Here is a 25050-nt window from a genome sequence, read left to right on the forward strand (position 1 = left end):
AGGAATTATCTAACGAAGAACTTATTGACTTGCAGGCAGTGATAGTGAAAGAAGAAAATGCTGACGAAGCTCAAGTTGTTCTTGTTATGTTGTTATTTGGGTTTTAGGAGCATTAGCAACTAAGGCCATATTGCTCCTGGGATATGCGGTGGTCATTCCCTGCCCACCTGGCTACGGAGGCGCCAAACGACAAAGCTCAAGATGAACCAAATGAGGAGCTGAGACACTTCATCACCAGAGAGATGGCAATGGCATTTCTTTAAATTGCATTGGCAGTGGCAAAATTTGAGAAGATGGATCCTGACAGTGATTGATTCTTAAAGGTTATCAGAAGGGTGAACGATATGCTTGGTTGTTACAAAGAAATCTACAACGAAAAGAAAAAAGCCAGCAGCAGCGTACTTATCAGCTGAAGACATTGATTCTGGCAATGATGCTTGAGAGGCAAAACTTACTGACGTTATGCCTGTCTCCTCTCTTGTTTTGTAATTTTATAATTTTGAAATTTTTTAAATTGCACGCTTTTGTAATTTTTCCTGCGCATGAGATAATAAATTGAATAAATGCAGTAAATAATTCTATTCACATTTTTGTCGAACATTTCTTTTTTGATTCAATCAATTCAGCGAGCACAGTTGTGAGTGCTGCACAAGCATGGGGAAATTCTGACTAACGTAAAATGTGACTTACATAGAGTTCCGCAGAATGCAACCCTTACCTTATTCAGGGAGTGGCTGTATTTGAAATTTTGTGGACAGGTAACAGAAAATGTACAATTTAGAATGCTACATTTGCAAGTTTTCAGTTCTCATGTTGTACATTATTTTGCCAGACTTCATCATATAGTCACAATCACACATACTGAATCTAATAGGTATACATTTCATGACAGCAACAGAGCAATCTTTATCTGGTATCTTGGAGACCATTTCGTTAGGAAGGTTTGTCCACTCCACTCATTCCAGGAACTGTATTGTGAAGTGGGTATGTTATATTGGATCAGTAGTCTCCATAGCCTGGATAACCCCAGGGGCTCACATCTGGTGAGTATGGGCTTGGCACACCCAGGGTCCTGAGCTGGATATCATCATTCTTCTTTCTTTTGGTGATTTCCTTCTCTCTCTCTCTCTCTCTCTCTCTCTCTCTCTCTCTCTCTCTCTCTCTCTCTTCTTTCAGGGTAACTCGGAAATTTTTTTTTTTGTTTTGCCTGGTGCAGCAAAAGCCTCTGGCTTCCTTGCACAATATGGCTAATAATGTTAATGATAATGATATGTTGAAGCTGTTACAGAAATGGCTGCAGTATGCTGCATAACATCTTTTATATTGTTGAGATCGGCAGTTCCTTTGCAGTGTGGTATTATGGATCTTGGAAACTGTGGTCAGTGAAACTAGCAGCCTACCTCTTATTCATTTGCCCTTGGTGTAGCATGTTTCTTCAAACCATTTATGAGATCACAGATCCAGACTGATAAATCTTATGCAATTACCTTAGGTAGAATAACGTTTCATGATCTCAGATTTACTTCAGTTTAGTTACAGTGACATATTACAGTTATTGAATTCAACATGTTGACATGTTACAGTTATTGAATTTGACACGTTGTTGATGTGGGTAGTGAGTGAGTAGTTTGCTATTTGTATGCTGCTGATATGCAGGAATATGCAAAGTGGAGATGATGGTGTCTTCCTTTCTCCTTCTGCCACAAAATTTCTATGCAACCAGTCAGCTATTCTTTCTTCCCAAATTCAGAACTTGAGCCATGACTTGAGTGCATGTCCCTTTAAACTAATAGTAGTGAAATTTCAGTTAGCTAGGGACAGTCATCACTGGGATATTCAAATGTGAGGTACCAAAGTTTCTTTTTAATTATCCTGTATTTTGGTAATGAGTCAGAAAAATATTAATATTTTTAGGATGCTGTACTTTAGTTTTAATTTTTATTATACTGAAATTAACAATTTTTATCATGTTGTTACTCATAGGTTTGTTCCCACCAACTTATGGAACTGCTATAATAAATGGTTATGATATCTGTAAAGATGTTGATAAGGTTCATCATGAATTGGGTATTTGTCCTCAGCATGATGTACTTTTTGATGATCTCTCAGTTGAAGAACACTTATATTTCTTTTGCAAGGCAAGTGCATTAGTAAATATTTGTATGTGTATTTTATGATTGCTTAGATAAGTCACTAGATCTAGAAACACCACAAAAATTACTTTAAAATCAAATATTTGAATTAGTCAGACGTTATAGTCTGACTAATTCAAATATTTGATTTTAATTGAGAAATATATGCTTTCTAAATACAAATTTTCTGCTAAACCTAAATATTTCCATTTACAGCATTGCCATATGTACTTTAAATAATTATTTTTTTATAGTATAATCACAGCCAGGAAGCCCTTTGAGAATGCATAGTGCAAGATGTATGTAGCATCATTCTCTATACTGTTTTAATTTGTATAGATCAGTCCAAGTAAACTCATGTTTGTTCTGTATTTATAAGATTTTGTAGTTAATGTAGTATAATTGGACAACAAGATGTGTGGAAATAAATTTGACACCTTTTGCTACATTGTCACAGGATTTTAAATGATATAATACATTTTGATATATATATATGTTAGCTGGCTGAAAGCAATATCGAGATGCTATCCTTCTGCTATCGCTTCTTTTTTCGTCTTAAGCAAAGTTGAGTGTCTTTTCAACACTAATTTGATAGTCATTTATTATTTGATATTTATTTGATAGTCATTGCTGACATATCTGTCTCATTTGTTTAATTGCTTACTTCCTCATCACATGGGCATGGTTCACCTTGACCATTTCACAACTTTCCTCCCCACATTTTAGGTTACTTCAACCAATATAAATATACATAGAACTATTGGCTCATTTCTTTGGTCTCTCATACAGCCCTACGTTCTCTACACTCTGCTATTTTCACTGTCTCCAGTCTGATTCTACAGTAAGTAGTCAAAAAACCTGACTTTATTCTTTTCATCTTAAGTTTACTTTGTTTAAATTTCAAACTGGGCATTCTTAGGCAAAGGCTTTCTATAATCTCTCTAATCCCCTTAACATATGATTTCTGACCATTTTATTCTTACTATATATTTTTATGTTTTGCAAAAATTTATAATCATCCCTTGCATTTTTCTTCTCTACTATTAGTCTCATCAACTCACGTGACTTCCATTTAGTTCTAAATTTTGAGCAGTATTCCTTAGTTTCTATGAAAATATTTTTAGCTTGCTCCCTGAATACTACATATTTATAATTTGTCATTATTAACATCATCATATGGTGGTCCCAATGTAAAGAATTTTTAAACTGTCTAAAGCTATCGTAGTCACCTTTATGAAAGCACAATCTCTTCACTTTTACCCTTGTTCTACTTGTATCTTTTGGGAAATACTACATCAATATATTTGATTGTTGCCTCCTAGTGGTTCCTGTATCTGGAGAATTGTAATGTGTGGAGAGTCACTGCTGATAATCAGATCTCTTGTGTTACCTGTTTTTCTGGTGTAAAAAAAAGTCATCCAGTAAATTCAAAAAAGTTCTACTAATGTGTGCATGACTAACCCATAAGTTCCATTCAGTATCTCCATTATAAGAAATTAATATTATTTTTGATTAATTGTGATTTACAGGCCCATTCTGTTTGTCTCTATAATTGCTCAATATACTCATTGCAGTCATTTCCCAGTGCTTACTCATCACATGTTTTCCTACTGCTTATATCACACCAAAGTCACTTGCACTGGCATTCCACATCAGTTGGGTATACTCTTTTAGGATCTATGCTTCTTTACTAAGAGTATAACTATTCTCCTATCCTTCCCATCCTGTTCGTTTTGTATACCTTCTACTCACCATATTCAAATTCTCCATCCTCTATATCTGAGTGCTGCTATAATTCTCATATCTATATAATGTCTGCATTTGATGACTTACTTCAAATTCATCAAATTTATTGACTCTGCTCAAACATTTGTATACAAGAAAGATTGTGTGTTTTATTATGCTCTTATTAATTTAAACATACACATATATTTGCTGTGTGGATCCCCACACAGCAAATATATGTGCTGATTCCCATGTAGATCTGATCCCCCCAGGCCTTGTAATCCTGTACAATTTAGTATCCAGACTACCATATGTCTCAGTGAAAGCACTGCAAGAACTTTTAGAACTAGTTTTCTGTCTGCATGCAGCTGTCATTGATTTATTATTTTGTGTATTCCTCCTGAAAAACTAGTAGTTTTCTGGTCTGCCTAACACTGCCTTGATCACATCAGCATATATTCTTGTACTTATATTTAAGTGTATCCCATGAGTACAAACCATGTTGAGAAATGTGCCTGTGACTCTTGCACAGTCTCTCTCTCTCTCGCTCACTCGCTCTCTCTTTCTCTCTCTCTCAAGCATTATGTACTCACCTATCATGTCCGTTTAAAATTAGTAGACACATATGATGCAAGAAAGCAAGCTTACACAGCATCAGCCAGAAAAAAAAAAAAAACTTTCCATTTCACCCATCCATTCGCTCTAAAAGTTTGTCCAGTTCTTCCTTAAATTTATTTAATCTATCAACTTTCACAACAGCTGAAAGTATGTTCTGGCAATCAACCACCTGCTGGCTAAAGGCACATTTCTGCACATCTATTCTGCAACTGTCTTTCCTCAATTTGAATTTATGCCCCCTCAAGTGTGTAATTGAGGAAGAGAAAGAATCCATCTGTATTGCACTTGCTCAAACCATTCAAGGCCTTATACACCTCAATCAGATCACCTCACAGGTGCCTAGTCTCCAAATGCTGCAATTTGCAGAACTTAAGCCTTTCCTGGTAAGAGCAACCCTTTGTCCCCCTCAACAATCTTGTTGTCCTTCTCTGTACTCGTTCCAGCAGCTCTACATCATTCCTAAAATGAGGCCCCCAGACCTGTATGCAGTATTCAAGGTGTGACCTAACCATTGCCTTATACAAAGGGATAATCACCTCCTTATCTCTGCTAGCAAAATTCCTGTATACCATTGATGACAAGATTCCATGAACTGCTCTTGCAGCCTGTCTGCACTGCTCAGAAAACTTCATATCTGACTGCACAGTTACCCGCAGATCTTTTTCATTCTCCTCTCCTCTACTCTGAGTGTAGTACAGCACAGTTGGTATGTTACTCTGGGGTTACTGTTACCTACATGCACTACCAGTAGCCGAGTGGTCAGGAGCGGGAGTGCAGTAGCACATGCTCTTTGAGTAGACCGGGGTTCAAGCCCCTGACTGCTGAATACGGTTGATCTGCCAACCCGCACTGGACCAGCGTGGCAGATTATGGTCCATTTCCCTCAGCATGAATTGTTGAGGAAGCTTCCATCCTGCAGTGGGTTGATAATGGCTGCACTTTACCTTTTACATGCACTACTTTTCATTTGTCAATGTAAACTTTAGTTGCCACTTCTCAGCCCATCTGCCCAAGATCCTGTTGCAATAGCATACTGTCATTAACAACCCTGCCAACCTTCTCATCTTATGCAAACTTGGACATTAAGCCCAAAATACCTTGATCAGTATCATTGGTAAATATAGAAAACTATAATGGGCCCAACACTGAACCCTGGGTACGCACTAATAACAGACACTTTCCACATACACTTTCAAAATTAGTTCTTCTTATGATGATTACAGAAAATGCTACAACAAAAGAAACAAAATTAATTTAACTTAAGTAAAATGGATGGAAAATTTTTTGAATTGAAAGCCATTTTGTGCATCCATTATATATATCTTTGATATTATTGATCATATAAAACTATGGTTGGGAATGATCATTGGTAAATTCAATCTGGTCATCAGTATTCTGTAGCTGGTGATACACTGATGAGCCAAAACGTTATGACCACCTACCTAATATTTAACCCCGGGGGCTCACATCTGGTGAGTATGGGCTTGGCAAACCCAGGGTCCTGAGCTGGATATCATCATTCTTCTCTTTCTTGGTGATTCCTTTCTACTTCTCTCTCTCTCTCTCTCTCTCTCTCTCTCTCTCTCTCAGGGTAACTAGGGAATTTTTTTTTTTTTTTGGCTGGTGCAGCATAAGCCTCAGGCTTCCTTGTACCATGTGGCTAATAATAATAATAATAATAATAATAATAATTATGTTGGTCCTCCACATGCAGTTAAACAGCTCGTATCCAGTGAAGCATGGATGCTACAAGATTTCTAAATGTGTCTTGTGGTATCTGGTACCAACACAATAACCAGCAGATCTTTTAACTCCTGTAAGGTCTGTGGTTGAGGTGCTGCAGATCAGAGTTGCTGTTCCAACACAAATCACAGATGCTCGATGGGATTGATGTCTGGGGAATTTGGAGGCCAGGGCAATACCTGGAAGTCTTCCCCATGTTCCGCGAACCAGTCTCCAACAATCCGGGTAATGTGGCATGGCGCAATATCCTGCTAAAAGACGGCACTGCCAGATTGAAGACCGTTGTCACGAAAGGGTGTACCTGGTCAGCAATGATGTTTAGGTAGGTGGTAGACGTCAGGGTGCCCGGCACATGGGTGACTGGATGCAGGGTATCCCAGCAGAACATTGCCCAAAGCACGACATTGCCACCACCAGCTTGTTTTCGTCCCATGGTGCATCCAGGTGCCATCACTTCACAGATAAACAATGCACACGTACCTGGCCATCCACATAGTGCAGCAGGAAATGTGATTCATTGGACCAGATGACTTTCTTCTAGGCACTGTCGCCGGTAAACCGTGGTTAGCATGGACACTCTGAGTGGCCTATGCAGCCCCATTTTCAGCAGGGTTTGATGTACTGTGTGTTGTGACACATTACTCCCATCACCAGCATTCCAATTACCGGTGAGTTCTGCCACAGTCACCCTTCTGTTGCCACATATCATCCGGGAAAGCCTTCGCTTACCTCGAGAATCGATGAGCCGTGGTCGCCCAACTCCTCGCCGGCGTTCGTGGGTTTTACCTCTATATAGCTTACCGTACTCTATATATTATTTTTTTATAACTTTTTCTCTATGTTATTTTTAAAAATCTATACACCTCACTGCATTAAAAGAATTTATATATATATATATATATATATATATATATTAGTCAGTTTTATTTAATGGTATCTATCTGTAGGGAATTAGATGTATAAGGACCAAACTAACAAGTTAGTAAAAGTAAACTAGCTTTAGTTTGGAAGGCCAAATCAAAATAACCAAAATCAAAACAATCAAAATAACAATAATAAAAAATGATGATGAACAATGAAAATAACAAGAATAAAAAATGATAATAAAAAATGAAAATTGTAAATAACATTCTCTCACTTGGTCATCGGTCTGCTACTTCTTCAGGGGGCTTTGAGCAGACCGATAGCCAGACTAAAAGAATTTCTCATACCTACTCATTTCTGTTGTCCCCATTCCAGTTTTGCCTGATTTTAATTTTTAGGTGATTGTATTGAAATTAATAGAAATTAAATGGGAAGTGTTAATAAATGAGGCGCCTCCGTAGCCAGGTGGGCAGGAGCAGCAGTGCATAGCACACGCTTCTTGATTAGACTGGGGTTCGAGACCGTGACCACCAAATAATGAGGATGCGGAAAGGTTAGGGAATGACAACTGCATATCCCCGGCAATATGTCCTTAGTTGCTAATGCTCCTAAAAACCAAATAACAAACAAGCTAATAAATGAGAAAAGATAATATGTGTTAAATTAAAATTTTGTAAAATATGTGTTAAATTTAAATTTTATAAAAATAGTGTCAGAATCAGCAAATTTGGATAGATGACACCAAGCCCAATAGGCATGTATCAGATTAAATTAGAATGGGTTCTTACTTCCTACTTGTTCTGTAGTGGTCAGACTGAAAAGGAATCAATTCCCGCCTTCTGGTTGTTTTATTTTTTTATTTATTTTTATTTTTATACCACCAACACGAGAGGTATTAGAACCTATAGTACTTGGTACCGTGCTTGGGTTGGAGGTTGAGAAGACGAAAGAAGATATTTGTTGACACTGGACTTGAATTTCTGTAGACTGTAATTTTCGGGAAATACATATGAAGGAAGGTTGTTCCAGAAAACGGCAGTTGAATGAATAAACGAGGAAGATGAGAAGTTGGTTCTGTGAGTTTGGAGTTGGACAGTAAATGGATATTGGCTGGTGGCAGCACGTGTTCGGACTGTTTTGAAAGAGAGAGTGGGAATTATAGAAGCCAATTCAGAACAACAGTGCCCATGGAAGTATCTGTAGAAGAGGCATGCAGCAGAAAGAGTACGTCTATGAGAGAGCGAGTGGAGAGACTCTGTTAGAGATGAATCATTAATTAACCTAACTGCCCTCTTTTGAATGGAATCAAGAAGCCTGAGAGAGGTTTTGGGGGCACCGCCCCAGATGTGGGAAAAATATTCCATGGCAGGGCAGATTTGCGATTTATACAGAGTGAGCAGCTGTTTGGAAGAAAAGTAACGCCGAGAGGGAAAGAGAAAACCAACATAGTTTTTTAGATGCAGAGGAAGCAATATTTGTAATGTGCTTGTGCCAAGAGAGATTAGAAGTCAGGGTAATCCCCAAAAGAGATATATCATCTTGCCTAGAAATCGGAGTGTCACTAAAGATAAGCATAGGAGCAGAAGAATCCTTTTTGCGAGATATAAGACAAGACTGAGTTTTAGAAGGATTGAAATCAACTAAGTTGTCTTTACCCCACTGGAGAATTACCTGAAGATTGGCATTTAAGGAATTGGTATCAGATTTTCGAGAAGTTGAAGCTGATTCAGCAGGACAAGGTTTCCTAAAATGGAAAGTGGAATGCAGTGTGCTATCATCAGCAAAACTATGGATAGGATTTCCAGTCAACGGAAGAAGGTCATTAATATACAAGAGGAAAAGAGTGGGGGAAAGAACTGAACCTTGGGGGACACCGGCATTAGTGGAGAAGTTAGAAGACAGAGAGCCATCTACCATCACCCTCAGTGAGCGATCAGAGAGAAAACTGGATAACCAATTACTAAAAACAGTTGGGAAAACATAAGATGGAAGCTTGTTTAGAAGACCTTTATGCCAAACACGATCAAAAGCCTTTGAGATGTCAAGAACAACTACTTGTGTTTCACCGAACCTTTCCATTGAATTAGTCCATAAATGGGTAACATAAGCCAGAATATCACCAGTGGATCGACATTGACAGAATCCATACTGGCGATCGTTGATCAGACGGAAGGTTTCTAAGTAGTTTAAGAGTTGCCGGTTAATTGATTTCTCCATTACTTTAGAAAGAGTAGTAGTAATTGCAATGGGACGATAATTGGATGGGAGAGATTTGTCACCCTTTTTAGAAACTGGCTGGATATGAGCAAATTTCCAAGCAGAAGGAAAAACACCTTTGGAATAAGAAAGTGAAAAAAGGCGGCAAAGAATAGGAGTATGTTCAGGAGCACAGATTTTGAGAACAAGTGGAGAAATACCAGCGGAACATGGAGCTTTCTTAGCATCAAGATTCTTCAAAATCCTTCCGACATCCTTTTGACGGAAGACCACAGGGGACATTGAATGGAGCGTGTTGGGAATGGTGAGAGGTGTTTTACCAAGATCATTAATACATAAGTTGGAATAAAAATGGGATGCTACAGGTCAGCTTTATCCTTGGCTGAAGTGACAACAGAACCGTCTGGTTTGGGCGGAAGTGGGAGCAGAGATGGGCAAAAGTTGCGGCCAATAGCTTTGGCAAGAGACCAGAATGCTAGGCTACCATTAGGGCAAGAAGCAAGTTTTTTACTCTTAGCCTGTTCAAACTCTAGTTTGGACTGATTAATAACTGCTTTAGAATTGTTGCGAACTTTGGTGTATGCAGAAAATGAAACTGAAGAATTAGAACAAGCCAATTACGATATGCAACATTCTTCTCTTGAACAGCCTTAGCACATTTATTGGAAAACCAAGGTTTTGATAGAGGATGAGATTTTAATATGGAGTGTGGGATAAAGGATTCCATACCTGAAAGAATAATTTCACTGACACGATCTGAGCAAACGTTGACATCAGCAGTTTTGAAACAGTAATCCGACCAGGGAAAAGAAGAAAAGAAGTCTCGCAGGTCATCCCATTTTGCATTCTTGTAATGCCAAACAACATGAGGTTGGGAATAGCCATGAGATAAAGGTTCCATTGGAGAAGAGACAATCACCAAGTTGTGATCTGAAGTGCCTAAAGGACCTCTTACTTTGACCGTGTACTTAGAAGGGTTGTTTGTGAGAAAACGATCAAGCGTATTGGTTGTACGATTAGGATTGTCTGGTATTCTTGAAGGTAAATGAACAATCTGTGCAAGGTCATTAGTAATTGCAAAAGCCTCAGCATCTCGACCAGCTGGGTCAGTGTGATTAGAAAACGGAAGCCAGCTGGAGTTGTGAACATTAAAATCACATCACCAAGGAAAATCACCTCAATGTTAGGAAAGTTGGACTGGAGAAAGTCAAGTTGCAAAGAGAGGAAGTCAAAGTGCTCCAAGTGATTAGTGGAGTTGGGAGAATGGTAGAGACAACAGATGAATTTGATATAATGAGGTAGAGAGATTTTAAGCCAAAGATCGAAAAGAGGAGATTCCAAATCGGCAAGTCTCTGATAGGGAATATCAGAACGGACATATGCACAAGTACCACCTTTGAGGCGAAATGAATCATACAGCGAATAATTTGGGCATCCGAGATGAGCAGTAGTTGAATCTACCGATAACTGAGATTCTGTCAGAAAAAGTACATGGAGTTTGGCAGACTGCAAGTGGAAATGGACATCGTTGAGATTAGAATTGAGACCATGTATATTTGTGAAATGAATTTGGAAGTGCTTGGGAGGTTTAGATCTTTTCGCAGATAAGCTTGCTCTATTAGTTTGACAATTCATGGTGTGTTCAATAGTAAGAAAAAGTAGGTGGGACATGCTGTATGAAGTAATGAAATTTTTGGATATGGCGTACACATGGTAAGAATATACCCAGATCCTTGACATAACGTGGCCTCGACAGTGCTCCCCAAATACACACTACTCGGACTCCCTCCAGTCACTATCTGGCAGAGTAGGGGTAGCAAGATTATACACTAGCTGATCCGGAAGCCTCCTAGAGAGTTACCAATAGGTTTGGTCCGGTGTACTAACTAGCGGCCGGCCGCGAACACCGTTTTAGAGCTGTACCCTCGAAATGTTTGGAATATTGGATCTCACCACAACGTTCATTATAACCTCAAAAGTCATGAATCATACTGCATGATGGAAGAGATAGGGATGGGTTGACTGGAACTTAGCTGTAGTGACTAAACATGGATTCCACCACTTCAAGCCTCCAATAAGCAAAGTGGTGGTACTTCACCGGTTGATGAGAGTCATCTATCACCTAGTACTGCCTGGTAACATAGAGGGGCGGCATTACTCCATGTGGTGTGGGCGCCACACCTCGACCCCTGCTTATGTTGGTTCGCACCTGGGTGGTCACCCACCATGTACTTGTGCATGAGGTTATGTGTTGATTAAATGATACTGTGCAGCCATGCTTTTCACTGACTATGTTGTGATGGTGAAATTGCTGTAGGCAATATGCCCTATGTCAATGCAAGTGTTTGATAGCCTTGAGAGGGTTTATATTTGAGTTGGGGGGGTTTGCCTCTGATGGCGGAAGGAACCTATATAAATGAAATGATGTGTTTATACAAGTACAATAAGTGTTAGTATGATTACATAGTAAAAGTATGTTAATGAAAAAAGTGTGTTAATGTAAATATATAGGAAATGCTATCCCCTGGACAAGGGCCGATATAGCTTTCTAAGGCATTACGACCCGTGTATGTCAAAGGGGATAGCTATATACATATTTACAGCTTCCTTCAATGTGAATTTTCACCCTGTGTTTGTAATTAAATTTAGGGATATAAACGTTATGTGTTTAAAATACCTTAGGCACAATTATTCTGTTGTTGGGAATTTGATACAAGTTGATAAATTACCAATTATTAGTTTGTCTGTTTTTTTGGGGGGGGGCCGTATTTTTGGTAAGCCGGGTTATAGTTCGGTCAGACGACGAGTCTCTTCTGAGCGCAATAACCCCGGGAATCAAAATTGGGAAGTCATTATCTTAGTTTGATGAAATACACTGGTTTTTAGACAACCAGGCAAAGATGGGCTACGGGCCATTTATTGGTGTTATAGTTCTAAATTTTCTAAGTTGGGCTTTATGTCTCCTATCCCAGTTTGCTGATTCTGACACTATTTTTACAAAATTTTAATTTAACACATTATCTTTTCTCATTTATTAGCACTTCTCATTTAATTTCAATACAATCACCTAAAAATTAAAATCAGGCAAAACTGGAATGGGGACAACAGAAACGGGTAGGTAAGAGACATTCTTTTAGTTTGGCTATTGGTGTGCTCAAAGTCCCCGAAGAAGTAGCAGCCCGATAACCAAGTGAGAGAATGTTATTTACAATTTTCATTGTTTATTATCATTTTTTATTATTGATATTTTGATTGTTCATCATAATTTTTATTTTTATTTTCATTTTAATTAATATAATTTGATATAGGCCTTCCAACCTAAAGCTAGCTTATTTTTACTAACTTGTTAGTTTGGTCCTTATACACCTAATTCCCTACAGATAGATACCATTAAATAAAATTGACTAATATAATTTCATGCATGTATAATGCCCATGTGCAATAGCCTTGCCCATGTGCAATAGCATTAACGTTACACAACTGACAGGTATCTAATACAGTAAACTTTACCAAATATCATTTTTCTAGTCTTTAATAAGAACACAATATATAAATAATGTGTGGTTTGTAGAATAAGTTTTTTCGTAGGTTTTGGAGCATTAGACATACTGTAACTTTTTTTCCCTCTTTTTCTGCTTATTTCGCTTCTTAACTGTTATATATTACTACTATATATATATATATATATATATTTTACAAACCACACATTATTTATATATATATATGGACTATTGTTGTTGTTGCTGTCATTTGTAATTTGGTTTTTAGGACCCTAGCAACCAAGGCCATATTGCTCCGGGGATATGCATCGGTCATTCCCCGACCTTTCCGCATACTCCATATTTGGTGGGCACAGGCTCAAACCCCGGTCTAATCAAGAAGCATGTGCTACGCACTGCTGCTCCTGCCAACCTGGCTACAGAGGTGGCCAGGTGGCCAGGTTGGCTACTATTGTTGTGGCTCCTACGATTTTCGCTGTCAACCCTTTGAAGAAGTAGTTAAAGTCCTAGAACCCCACAGCTTTTGGTTCTTACAGTTATTATGCCCTTATTAATTGCATTTTATTTTTATTTCAGGTAAATTGATTTTTTACTTACAGGTTCTCCCTATTCTTCTATGGTTACTACACCTTATAGCTCAGCTCCCCTACCATATACACAAATATACTGATTTTTACATTTTTGTCTATATATATATATATTATTTATATATATATATATATAAATATATATTTATTTATTTACTATTTTTCCAGCTTAAATATTATCCACCAGATCTGGTAAGTGAGGAGGTTAACTGTATGATTACTTCTCTTGATCTAGAGAGTAAACGAACAAAATTGGCAAAAACACTTTCAGGAGGAACTAAGCGAAAACTGTCTTTAGGTATAGCACTTGTAGGTGGTTCAAAGGTATGCTACTTCTTATTTCAGTAAGTATTTTTCAAGATAAGTAAATGATAGTATTAGTATTACAACAGCCAATTGATATAAAAAAGCATTCTCCCTCCCCCCCCTCTCTCTCTGCCAAAAAGAAATAAAAAAAATCCCAATCATTCACACTTTCCCCATTGTCAAAAATTGACTGTAAAGTTTAACTTTGATTTTTGCCAAACTCTCTGCCTTTAGCATTAGCATTAGCACATGATGCAAGAAAGCAAGCTTATATAGCATCAGCCAAAAAAAAAAAAAAATCCTTATTTCGCCCATCAACTCGCTTCAAATGTTTGTCAAGTTCTGCCTTGAATCTATTAAAACTATCAACTTCTACAACGACAGATGGAAGTTTGTTCCACCAATCAACCACCCGCTGGCTAAAGGCAAACTTCCACACATCTATCCTACAACTGACTTTCCTCAATTTGAATTTATGCCCTCTCAGGTGGTTATTCTGAGCAATAGGAAGAGTCCCATTTGCACTAAGCATGCTCAAACCATTCAAGGCTTTATACACCTCAATCAGATCACCTCACAGGTTCCTAGTCTTCAGACACTGTAATTTGTAAAACTTAAGCCTTTCTTCGTAAGAGCAACCCTTTGTTCCCTTCACTAATCTTGTTGCCCTTCTCTGCTTGTTCCAACAACTCTACATCCTTCTTAAAATGAGGCCTCCAGACATGTATACAGTACTCAAGGTGTGGCCTGACTATTGCCTTATACAAAGGGATAATCACCTCCTTATCTCTGCTAGAAAAATTCCTGTATATCATTGACAAGACACCATGAGCTACTCTTGCAGACCGTCTGCACTGCTCAGAAAATTTCATATCTGCTTTACCCTCAGGTCCTTTTCATTCTCTACCACTGTCAGTGTGGCAGAGAGTTGGTACATTACTCTGGGATTGCTGCTTCCCATATCTAGTACTTTACATTTGTCAATGTTAAACGTCATTTGCCACCTCTCAGCCCATCTGCTCAAGTTTTCTAGATCCTGTTGCAGCAGTGTAATGTCATTAATGTCATTAACAATCCTGCCAACCTTTGTATCGTCTGCAAACTTGGACATTAAGCCTGATATACCATCATCGATATCATTTATAAATACAGAAAACAACAATGGACACAACACTGAACCCTGAGGGACTCCACTAAAAACATTAGTCCACGAAGAGCAGTGTCCATTGATTACTACTCTGTCTTCTCCCCCTCAACCATCCCTTTATCCATAGCAGCAATTTGTCTCCAATGCCACACTTCTCCAATTTGTGCAGCAGTCTTCCATGTGCAACATTATCAAAGACTTTTCTAAGATCCAAATATATGTTATCAAAGTTATTCGTTGCATCCAGTTCCTTTGTGACTACATCATAGTATCCAATCAAATTAGTTAGACAAGACTTCCCCTTAACAAACCCATGCTGTTTCCGAGCTATAATTGAAATCTCGTCAAGATGATCCTGCAATGCTTCTTTAACCAGTGCCTTCATTAATTTCCCTGGAACAGAAGTTAAACTAACAGGTCTGAAATTACCTGTGTCTCCCTTTGATCCTCCTTTGCGGATTGGGGTCACATTTGCACATCTCCAGTCCATGGATACCTTCCCTGAGTCCAGGGAAGCTCTCATAATTATGGCTAAGGGTTTGCTTACTTCCTTTGCCACCTCCTTTAATATAACTGGATAGATTTCATCCACCCCATGTCCCTTTCTTGTGTTTATCTTCAACAATTTCTCCTTCACTTTACTCTCAGTTATTACAAGATTATCTAGCTTACTGGCAGAGCTGAATACACCTTTGACATTCCCCTCCCTGAATAACTCCTCGTGTGTGAATGTCGATGCAAAATATTCGTTTAGTTTGTTAGATACCTGAGCAGGATCATCAACAGTTGAACCATCGATATGAAGTGGACCAATCTGATTCATCCCCTTCCTTCTAGAGTTTACATAAGTAAAGAACCCTTTGCATCCTTTGCCAAAGATTTCTCGTAATCTGTGTTCGCCTGCCTAACCTCCTTTGTAATTGGTTACAGATCAGCTTATATCTATAATAGGTTCTGTGTCACATGTTAATTTTTATGTATCCCATTCATTTTTCTTCTCTGTCACATGTCTATTTAGTTCATCTGACATCCATTTAGGCCTCAATCTTGAACAATATTTCTTTGTTGGTATGAAAAGCCTAGTAGCTTCCACGATTAATTCTTTGAATGCTTCAAGTTTTGAATTTGCTGTTTGTAACATCATCATCAGTTGGTCCCGCCGTATAGAATTTAAATACTGTCTCAGACCACCGTAGTCACATTTATGAAAGCAAAAACCCTTCCCTTTACCCTTGATGGTAGTTACCCCTTTGAATAAATCCCTCTTCAGCACACTGTGATCACTGCCACCTAGTGGTTCCTTTATCTGCAGATTCTTGATTCTTAATGCATCATTAATCAGATCTGATAATACTACTGATAATCAGATCAAGACTATTACTCCCTCTAATTGCCTCCCGAACATGCTGCTGTAGAAAACAATCATCCGATAAATCCACAAAAGCCTTGCTAGTGTGTGAGTGACCAACCCACAAATTCCAGTCAATATCCGGGAAATTAAAATTCCCCATTATAAGACACTCTAATTTACTGGCCCACTCTATTTCTCTGCACAACTGCTCATTATACTCAACAGATTCATTAGGCCTATAACACAGACATACCTACTCTCATTTTTCCTTTCCCAGTGCTTATGTCACACCAAATAGACTCAACATTGCATTGTCCACCCACATCAATTGGATGCACTTCCTTAGATTTTATGTGTTTCTTAACTAACAGCACAACCCCTCCTCCCTTCCTGTCCTGTCTATCCTTTCTGTACACATCGTACTCCTCAAATTCCAGTTCTGCACTTCATATTTCTGTGTGACACCATGTCTCTGATATCCCAACAATATCTGTCTTTGATGTCTTGACTAGCACTTCAAGCTGATCGAATTTATTAACTATACTCCTAGCATTGGTATCCATGCATTGGTATCACAGGAATGAAAATATTTTCATTCCTGTGATCACGACATACGGTCGAAAAGCGTTGTCAGTTTCAGGAAGGAAAATCGTTTTGAATATTTTCGTTGATTCTTTTAATTGCGTTAATTTGATTTTTAATTGTTTTAAATTGATTTGAATTGTGTTAAATTGATTATTTAATTATTTATATTTTACTCTAATGTACCGGTAAGTTGTCGATTTTTTCGTTTTTTCCGTTTTAATTTCTGGAGGGTATCATACGGAAGTGTTCTACGCACTATATTGAGGTAAACTCCTCTTATTATTTTACTAATATATGAGTTATGGCAATAAAGTTCCCAGACTGCTGCAATAAAAAGAACGCAGCAAAGGAGCTATTCTGAAAAGAGTCAACAAAGGCATCCAAAGAGATGATGTTCAATTTGGTGGTTACATTTTTCTTTATATCCTCAAGAGCAGTTTCACCTTGGGAAAGAGGAAGAGGTGTTAAGGATTGGAAGAGGTGCTAATAGATTGGGAGAGTAGGAGGGTGGATGGTTGATATGTACAATGCAGTGTTTCATCAGAAATGACTTCACAACAAGTGTGAAATGGATGGGGGCATTGTCATGCAACAAGAACCAGCTACCTTTCTCTCGACATAGCTGCTTCATCTGGGAAATGTGCTTCAGTAGTATTTGAAGCAACTGTACACAGAATGCAGCATTTGCCCTCTCCCTTTCAGGTAAAAATTCCTTGTGAATCACACTATTTGTCAAAAAATGTGATCAGCATTGGCTCGATCCTGGACTTCTGTAAATGAAACTTTTTTGAGTCTTGGTGATGATTTTGAAGTCCACATCATGCTCTGATGCTTCATCTCTGAGTCATACTGAAATGCTCAGCACTCATCTCCATTGATAATACAGTCAAGGAAATTAGGATTATCTTTACATGTCTGAATGAAGTCTTTGCACGATGACACACTTTGTTGCTTCTGCTCATCCATGAGGCTGTGCAGCATAAATTTTGCACAGACCTTATTTTTCCCTAAATCTTCATGCAGAATTTGATGAATCATCTCATTCATATCCAACTCATTAGCCATCATTCTGAGGGTCAAAAAAACAATCTCTTACCACAATTTCCTGCACTTTTACAACTTTGTCCCCACTGCAAACAGATCTTCATTTGACAATTCTTGATGATACAAATCAGTAAAATCATTGACGTCAGTTGCCTCGAATTCAGTGAACCCTATCGTTTTAGCCAGTTTCACAAATTTGTCTTTAGTGTGGGCATAACATTCATCAGTATCAGAGCCTTTGAAGGAGTTACTAAGATCTGGACATAACTTATGCCATGAACTTTGAATACAATTAAGTGGAGCTTTTCTCCACATAACTGTACTGAACTCCACACGTTTTCACATTATGAAAACCTTACCATTGGTAAGGTTTTCATAATGTGAAACTTCACAAACTTCACAAACCATCCTGCACTTGCCAAAAATAGCTTAACTTCTCCATCCTCATGTTCTTTTAAATCATCATAAAGGCTGTGGGCTTTCTCTTGCTTATGTTAGGCTATTGTTAACATGTTTTTTGTATTGGTCACTCATCCTTGTAGCAAGCATTTTTTTCATATGTTCCATCAAACTACACCGAGTATACAATGACTTTTGTGCAGTTAAAGACACACAACTCTTTGTAGCATTAGCATTAGTAAAGACACATGATGCAAGAAAGAAAACTTATATAGAGTCAGCCAAAAAAAAAAGCTTTTAATTTCACCCATCCACTCGTTCCAAATGTTTGTCTAGTTTTTCCTTGAATCTATTTAAGCTATCAACTTCTACAATGAGAGATGAAAGTTTGTTCCAGCAATCAACCACCTACTGGCTAAAGGCAAACTTCACATCTGCCCTACAACTGTCTTTCCTCAATTTGAATTTATGCCCTTGCAGGGTGATTATTCTGAGCAAGAGGAATATTCCCATCAGCATTGAGCATGCTCAAACCATTGAAGCCTTTATACACCTCAATCAGATCACCTTGCAAGTGCCTAGTCTCCAGACACTGTAATTTGCAAAACTTAAGCTTTTCTTCATAAGAGCAACCCTTTGTTCAATTCACTAATCTTGTTGCTCTTCTCTGTACTTGTTCCAGCAGTTCTACATCCTTCTTAAAATGAGGTCTCCAAACCTGTATACAGTAGTCAAGGTAAAAATTCCTGTATATAATTGACAAGACACCAGGAGCTACTCTTGCAGACTGTATGTACTGCTCAGAACACTTCATATCTGCCTGCACAATTAGCCCTAAGTCCTTCTCATTTTCTACCACTGTACCAGTGGTTCTCTACCAGTAGTTCTCTACCAGGGTAGTACCACACAGTTGATATGTTACTCAGGGGTTATTGCTTCCCATATGCAGTACTTTACATTTGTCAATGTTAAACTTCATTTGCCACCTCTCAGCCCATCTGCTCAACTTTTCTAGATCCTATTGCAGCAGCATATTGTCATTAGTGTCATTAACAACCCTGCTGACCTTCGTATCATCTGCAAACTTGGACATTAAGCCTGTATACGATAATCATCAATATCATTAATAAATACAGAAAACAACAGTGGACCCAACACTGAACCCTAGGGGACTCCACTAATAACATTAGTCCACGAAGAGCACTGTCCATTTATTACCACTCTCTATCTTCTCCCACTCAACCATCCCTTTATCCATAGCAGCAATTTGCCTCCAATGCCAAACTGCTCCAATTTGTGCAGCAATCTTCCATGTGCAACAATATCAAAAGCCTTCCTAAAATTCAAATATATGATATCAAAATTATACTTTGCATCCAGTTCCTTTGTGACTACATCATAGTATCCAATCAAATTGGTCAGACAAGACTTAGCATTAGCATTAGCATTAGCATTAGTAGAGGCATTTGATGCAAGAAAGCAAGCTTATGCAGCATCAGCCAAAAAAAAAAAAAAAAAAAAAAAAAAGTAACATAAATAAATAAAAATAACCACTTCCACTTCACCCCTCTGTTCGTTCGAAATACCTGTCCAGCTGAGCCTTAAACTTATTTAGGCTATCAACTTCCACGACAAGGGATGGAAGTCTGTTCCACCCACCAACCACCCGCTGGCTAAAGGCAAATTTCCGCACATCTATCCTACATCTGTCTTTCCTCAATTTGAATTTATGCCCTCTCAGGTGATTTTTCTGAGCTAGAGGAAGAATCCCATCAGCATTGAGCATGCTCAAACCATTCAAGGCTTTGTACACCTCTATCAGATCACCCCGCTGGTGCCTAGTTTCCAGACACTGTAATTTGCAAAACTTAAGCCTTTCTTCGTAAGAGAACCCCTTTGTCCCATTCACCAATCTAGTTGCCCTTCTCTGTACTCGTTCCAGCAGCTCTACATCCTTCCTGAAATGAGGCCTCCAGGCCTGTATACAGTACTCTAGGTGTGGCCTGACCATTGCCTTATACAAGGGAATAATCACCTCCTTATCCCTGCTAGAAAAATTCCTATATATCATTGACAATACACCATGAGCTACTCTTGCAGCTCGTCTGCACTGCTCAGAGAACTTCATATCTGCCTGCACCACCACCCCCAGGTCCCTTTCATTCTCTACCACTGTCAGTGTAGTACCACAGAGTTGATACGTTGCTCTGGGGTTGCTGTTTCCCATATGTAGTACTTTACATTTGTCAATGTTAAACTTCATTTGCCACCTCGAAGCCCATCTGCTCAACCTTTCCAAATCCTGTTGCAGCAGCATAGTGTCAGTAGTGTCCTTGACAACCCTGCCAACCTTCGTATCGTCTGCAAACTTGGACATTAAGCCTGATATACCATCATCAATATCATTTATAAATACAGAAAACAATAAAGGCCCCAATACTGAACCCTGAGGGACTCCACTAATAACATTAGTCCACGATGAGCAGTGTCCATTGATTACCACTCTCTGTCTTCTCCCCCTCAACCACCCCTTTATCCATAGCAGCAACTTGCCTCCAATGCCACACTGCTCCAATTTGTGCAGCAGTCTTCCATGTGCAACAGTATCAAAAGCCTTTCTAAGATCCAAGTATATAATATCAAAGTTATTCCCTGCATCCAGTTCTTTTGTGACTGCATCATAGTATCCAATCAAATTGGTCAGGCAAGACTTCCCCTTAACAAAACCATGCTGTGTCCTAGCTATAACTGAAGTCTTGTCTAGATGATCCTGCAGTGCTTCTTTCACCAGTGCCTCCATTAATTTTCCGGGAACAGAAGTTAAACTCACAGGTCTATAATTACTTGTGTCAGCCTTTGATCCCCCTTTGTGAATTGGGGTCACATTTGCACATCTCCAGTCAATGGGTACCTCCCCTGAGTCCAAGGAAGCTCTCATAATTATGGCTAAGGGTTTGCTTACCTCCTTTGCTGCCTCCTTTAATATAACTGGATAGATCCCATCCACCCCAGGTGCCTTTCTTGTGTTTATCTTCAACAATTTCTCCTCCACTTTGCTCTCAGTTATTACAAGATTCTCTAGCTTACTGCTAGAGTTGAATACACCTCTGGCATTCCCCTCGCTGAATAACTCCTCATGTGTGAATGTCGATGCAAAATATTCATTTAGTTTGTTAGCTACCCGAGCAGGGTCATCAACAGTTGACCCATCGATCTCAAGTGGACCAATCTGATTCATCCCCTTCCTTCTAGAGTTTACATAAGTAAAGAACTCTTTGCTGTTTTTCTTCGCATCCCTTGCCAAGGATCTCTCGTAATCTGCCTTCGCCTGCCTAACCTCCTTTGTAACTTGGTTACAGATCAACTTGTATCTATCATAGGCGTCCGTGTCACGTGTTAATTTGTATGTATCCCATGCATTTTTCTTCTCTGCCATATGCCTCATTAGTTCATCTGACAACCATTTAGGCCTAAACCTTGAACAATATTTCTTAGTTGGTATGTAAAGCCTAGTAGCTTCCACGATAAGTTCTTTGAATGCTTCCCATTTTGAATTTGCTGTTGGCAATATCATCAGTTGATGCCACTGTATAGAATTTAAATACTGTCTCAGTCCATTGTAGTCGCCTTTACGAAAGCAATACCCCTTCCCTTTACCCCTAATGGTAGTTACCTCTTTGAGTAACTCCCACTTCAGCACACTGTGATCACTGCCACCAAGTGGTTCATTTATCTGCAGATTCTTAATGCATGAAGAATCACTACTGATAATCAAATCAAGAGTATTACTCCCTCTAGTTGCCTCCCGAACATGCTGATGTAGAAAACAATCATCCAATAAATCCACAAAAGCCTTGCTACTGTGTGAGTGACCAGCCCCCAAATTCCAGTCAATATCTGGGAAATTAAAATCCCCCATTATAAGACTCTCTGATTTACTGGCCCACTCTATTTCTCCGAACAGTTTCTTATTATACTCATCAGAGTCATTAGGCCTATAGCACACTCCTACTCTCAATTTTGATCTCCCAATGCTTATGTCACACCAAACTGACTCGACACTGCACTGTCCAGCGATGTCGACTGGCTTCACTTCCTTGGATTTTATGTGTTTTTTAACTAATAGCATAACCCCTCCTCCCTTCCTATCCTGTCTATCCTTTCTGTAGACATTGTACTCCCCAAATTCCAGTTCTGCATTTCTTATATCTGTGTGACACCACGTCTCTGAAATCCCCACAATATCTGCCTTTGATGTTTTGAGCAATACCTCAAATTCATCAAACTCCCCTAAACTCCCCTAGACTTCCCCTAAACAACCCATGCTGTGTCCGAGCTATAACTGAACTGAAGTCTTTTCTAGATGATTCTGCAGTGCTTCTTTAACCAGTGTCTCCATTAATTTTCCCGGAACAAAAGTTAAACTAACAGGTCTGTAATTACTTGTGCAGCCCTTTGATCCTCTTTTGTGATTTGAGGTCACATTTGCACATCTCCAGTCCATGGGTACCTCCCCTGAGTTCAAGGAAGCTCTCATAATTATGGGCTAAGGGTTTACTTACTTCATTTGCTCTGCGCAGGAATCGTAAGGAGGAAGTTGTTCTTGCCCGGACCCGCATAGGACATAGTCATTTGACTCATTCGTTTTTGCTGAGGGCTGATGACCCTCCTATGTGTGAGTCCTGTGGCACAATTTTATCAATTAGGCACATTTTAGTTGACTGTCCAGATTTTAGCAATATCCATTTTACCGCTTTTAAACATCTGACTGAGCCATATACACTCAGTCAGGTTTTATCCGACAATGACCATGTGTCTGCTATTTTTAGCTTTTTGAAATCAGTAAACCATTTTACTCATATTTAAAAAATCTACTTCGTTAATGTTACTTGTTTACTGATATTTGTCTTTTACTGTTTATACTTGTTTTTATACTTTGACTTGGTGACCTAATTCGTTAGGCCACTGAAAATTTTACCTTTTATGACCAGGTTTTGGCGCATTATAGCCTTAGTCACTAATGCGCCAATAAAACCCAAGCAACAACAACAACAACTTCATTTGCTGCCTCCTTTAATATAACTGGATAGATCACATCCACCCCAGATGCCTTTCTTATGTTTATCTTCAACAATTTCTCCTCCTCACTGCCAGAGTTTAATACACCTCTGGCATTCCCCTCCCTGAATAATTCCTCATGTGTGAATGTAGATACAAAATATTCATTTAGTTTGTTAGCTATCTGAGCGGGATTATCAACAGTTGAACCATCGATATCAAGTGGACCAACCTGATTCATCTAGAGTTTACCTGATTTACTAGAGATTATCCTGATTCAACTAGAGTTTACATAAGTAAAGAACTGTTTTTCTTTGCATTCTTTGCCAAAGATTTCTTGTAATCTGCCTTTGCCTGCCTAACCTCCTTTGTGACATGGTTACAGGCCAGCTTATATCTGTCATAGGCTTCCATGTTACCCTTTAATTTTTATGTATCCCATGCATTTTCCTTTTCTGCCATATGTCTCATTATTCATCTGACATCCATTTAGGTCTAAACCTCGAACAGTATTTCTTAGTTGTTATGAAAAGCCCTGTAGCTTCCAAGATTAATTCTTTGAATGTTTCCCATTTTGAATTTGCTGATTGTAACATCATCAGTTGGTCCCACTGTATAGAATTTAAATACAGTCTCAGACCACCGTTGTCACCTTTACAAAAGCAAAACCCTTCCCTTTACCCCTGATGGTAGTTACCTCTTTGAATAAATCCCACTTCAGCACACTTGATCAGTGCCACCTAGTGGTTCCTTTCTCTGCAGATAGTTAATGCATGAAGAATCAGTACTAGTAATCAGATAAAGATTATTACTCCCTCTAGTTGCATCCCAAACATGCTGCTGTAGAAAACAATCATGCAATAAATCCACAAAAGCCTTGCTAATGTGTGAGTGACCAACCCACAAATTCCAGTCAATATCTAGGAAATTAAAATCCCATTATAAGACTTTGATTTACTGGCCCACTCTATTTCTCTGTACAGTTGTTTATTATACTTATCAGTCATTAGGCCTATAACACACTCCTAATCGCAATTTTGATTTCCCAGTGCTTATGTCACACCAAAATGACACGACCATGCACAGTCCAGCCATGTCAACTGGCTGTACTTCCTTGGATTTTATGTGTTTCTTAACTAATAGCATAACCCCTCCTCCCTTTCTATCCTGTCTGTCCTTCCTGTACACATTGTACTCCCCAAATTCCAGTTCTGTATGCCTTATATCTGTGTGACACCATGTCTCTGATATCCCAACAATATCTGCCTTTGATGTTTTGATCAACACCTCAAATTCATCAAATTTATTTACCAAACTCCTAGCATTGGTGTATACACAAGTATACATGCAACTGTTCCTATTCTTAGTTACCCTAACACAGTCCATGTATTTTCTTGTTCTGCAGTGACTCCCAGCAGTCTCTGGAATCCCTTGCACCTTGTTTTCCCGGCTGCTGCTCATTCCAATAGAAGCTGTTAACACTTGCTTTAATTTTATCTTATAATATTGATGTAAATACACCATAATTTACCTATAACTTTAACTACATAAGTAGTGTTAAGGCATCATTTGATTTTATCTGATATTGTGGCTACCTTCACAAAGAGATATCAGGTATTGAACTACTTTGAATAAATAACGCTTCTCTAATAGAGCAGACTATTGCTATTTATTCTCAGTGGGCACCACCACCCAGACGGCACCATTTCGCAGCTTGTTTGTATATGTGTGGGATAATAACTCTAGTATCCACTTGTCCCTATTAGACTTAGAA

At 38.7% G+C, this 25050-nt stretch overlaps 1 protein-coding gene across 1 annotated transcript in view; it reads left to right on the forward strand.

Moving 5' to 3' along the window:
- The window catches only part of LOC150076805 (phospholipid-transporting ATPase ABCA3-like), a 432361-nt gene that overhangs the window by 212312 nt on the left and 194999 nt on the right, over positions 1-25050 (forward strand). The window contains exons 10-11 of the mRNA XM_090385683.1: positions 1984-2138; positions 13555-13710. Coding sequence (XP_090241809.1) covers positions 1984-2138; positions 13555-13710 — 311 coding nt within the window. The remainder of the gene's footprint in view (positions 1-1983; positions 2139-13554; positions 13711-25050) is intronic.

Source organism: Mastigoproctus giganteus, chromosome 12 (assembly GCF_048544385.1).
Source record: "Mastigoproctus giganteus isolate SK-2022 chromosome 12, ASM4854438v1, whole genome shotgun sequence".
Classification (NCBI taxonomy): Eukaryota; Metazoa; Arthropoda; class Arachnida; order Uropygi; family Thelyphonidae; genus Mastigoproctus; species Mastigoproctus giganteus.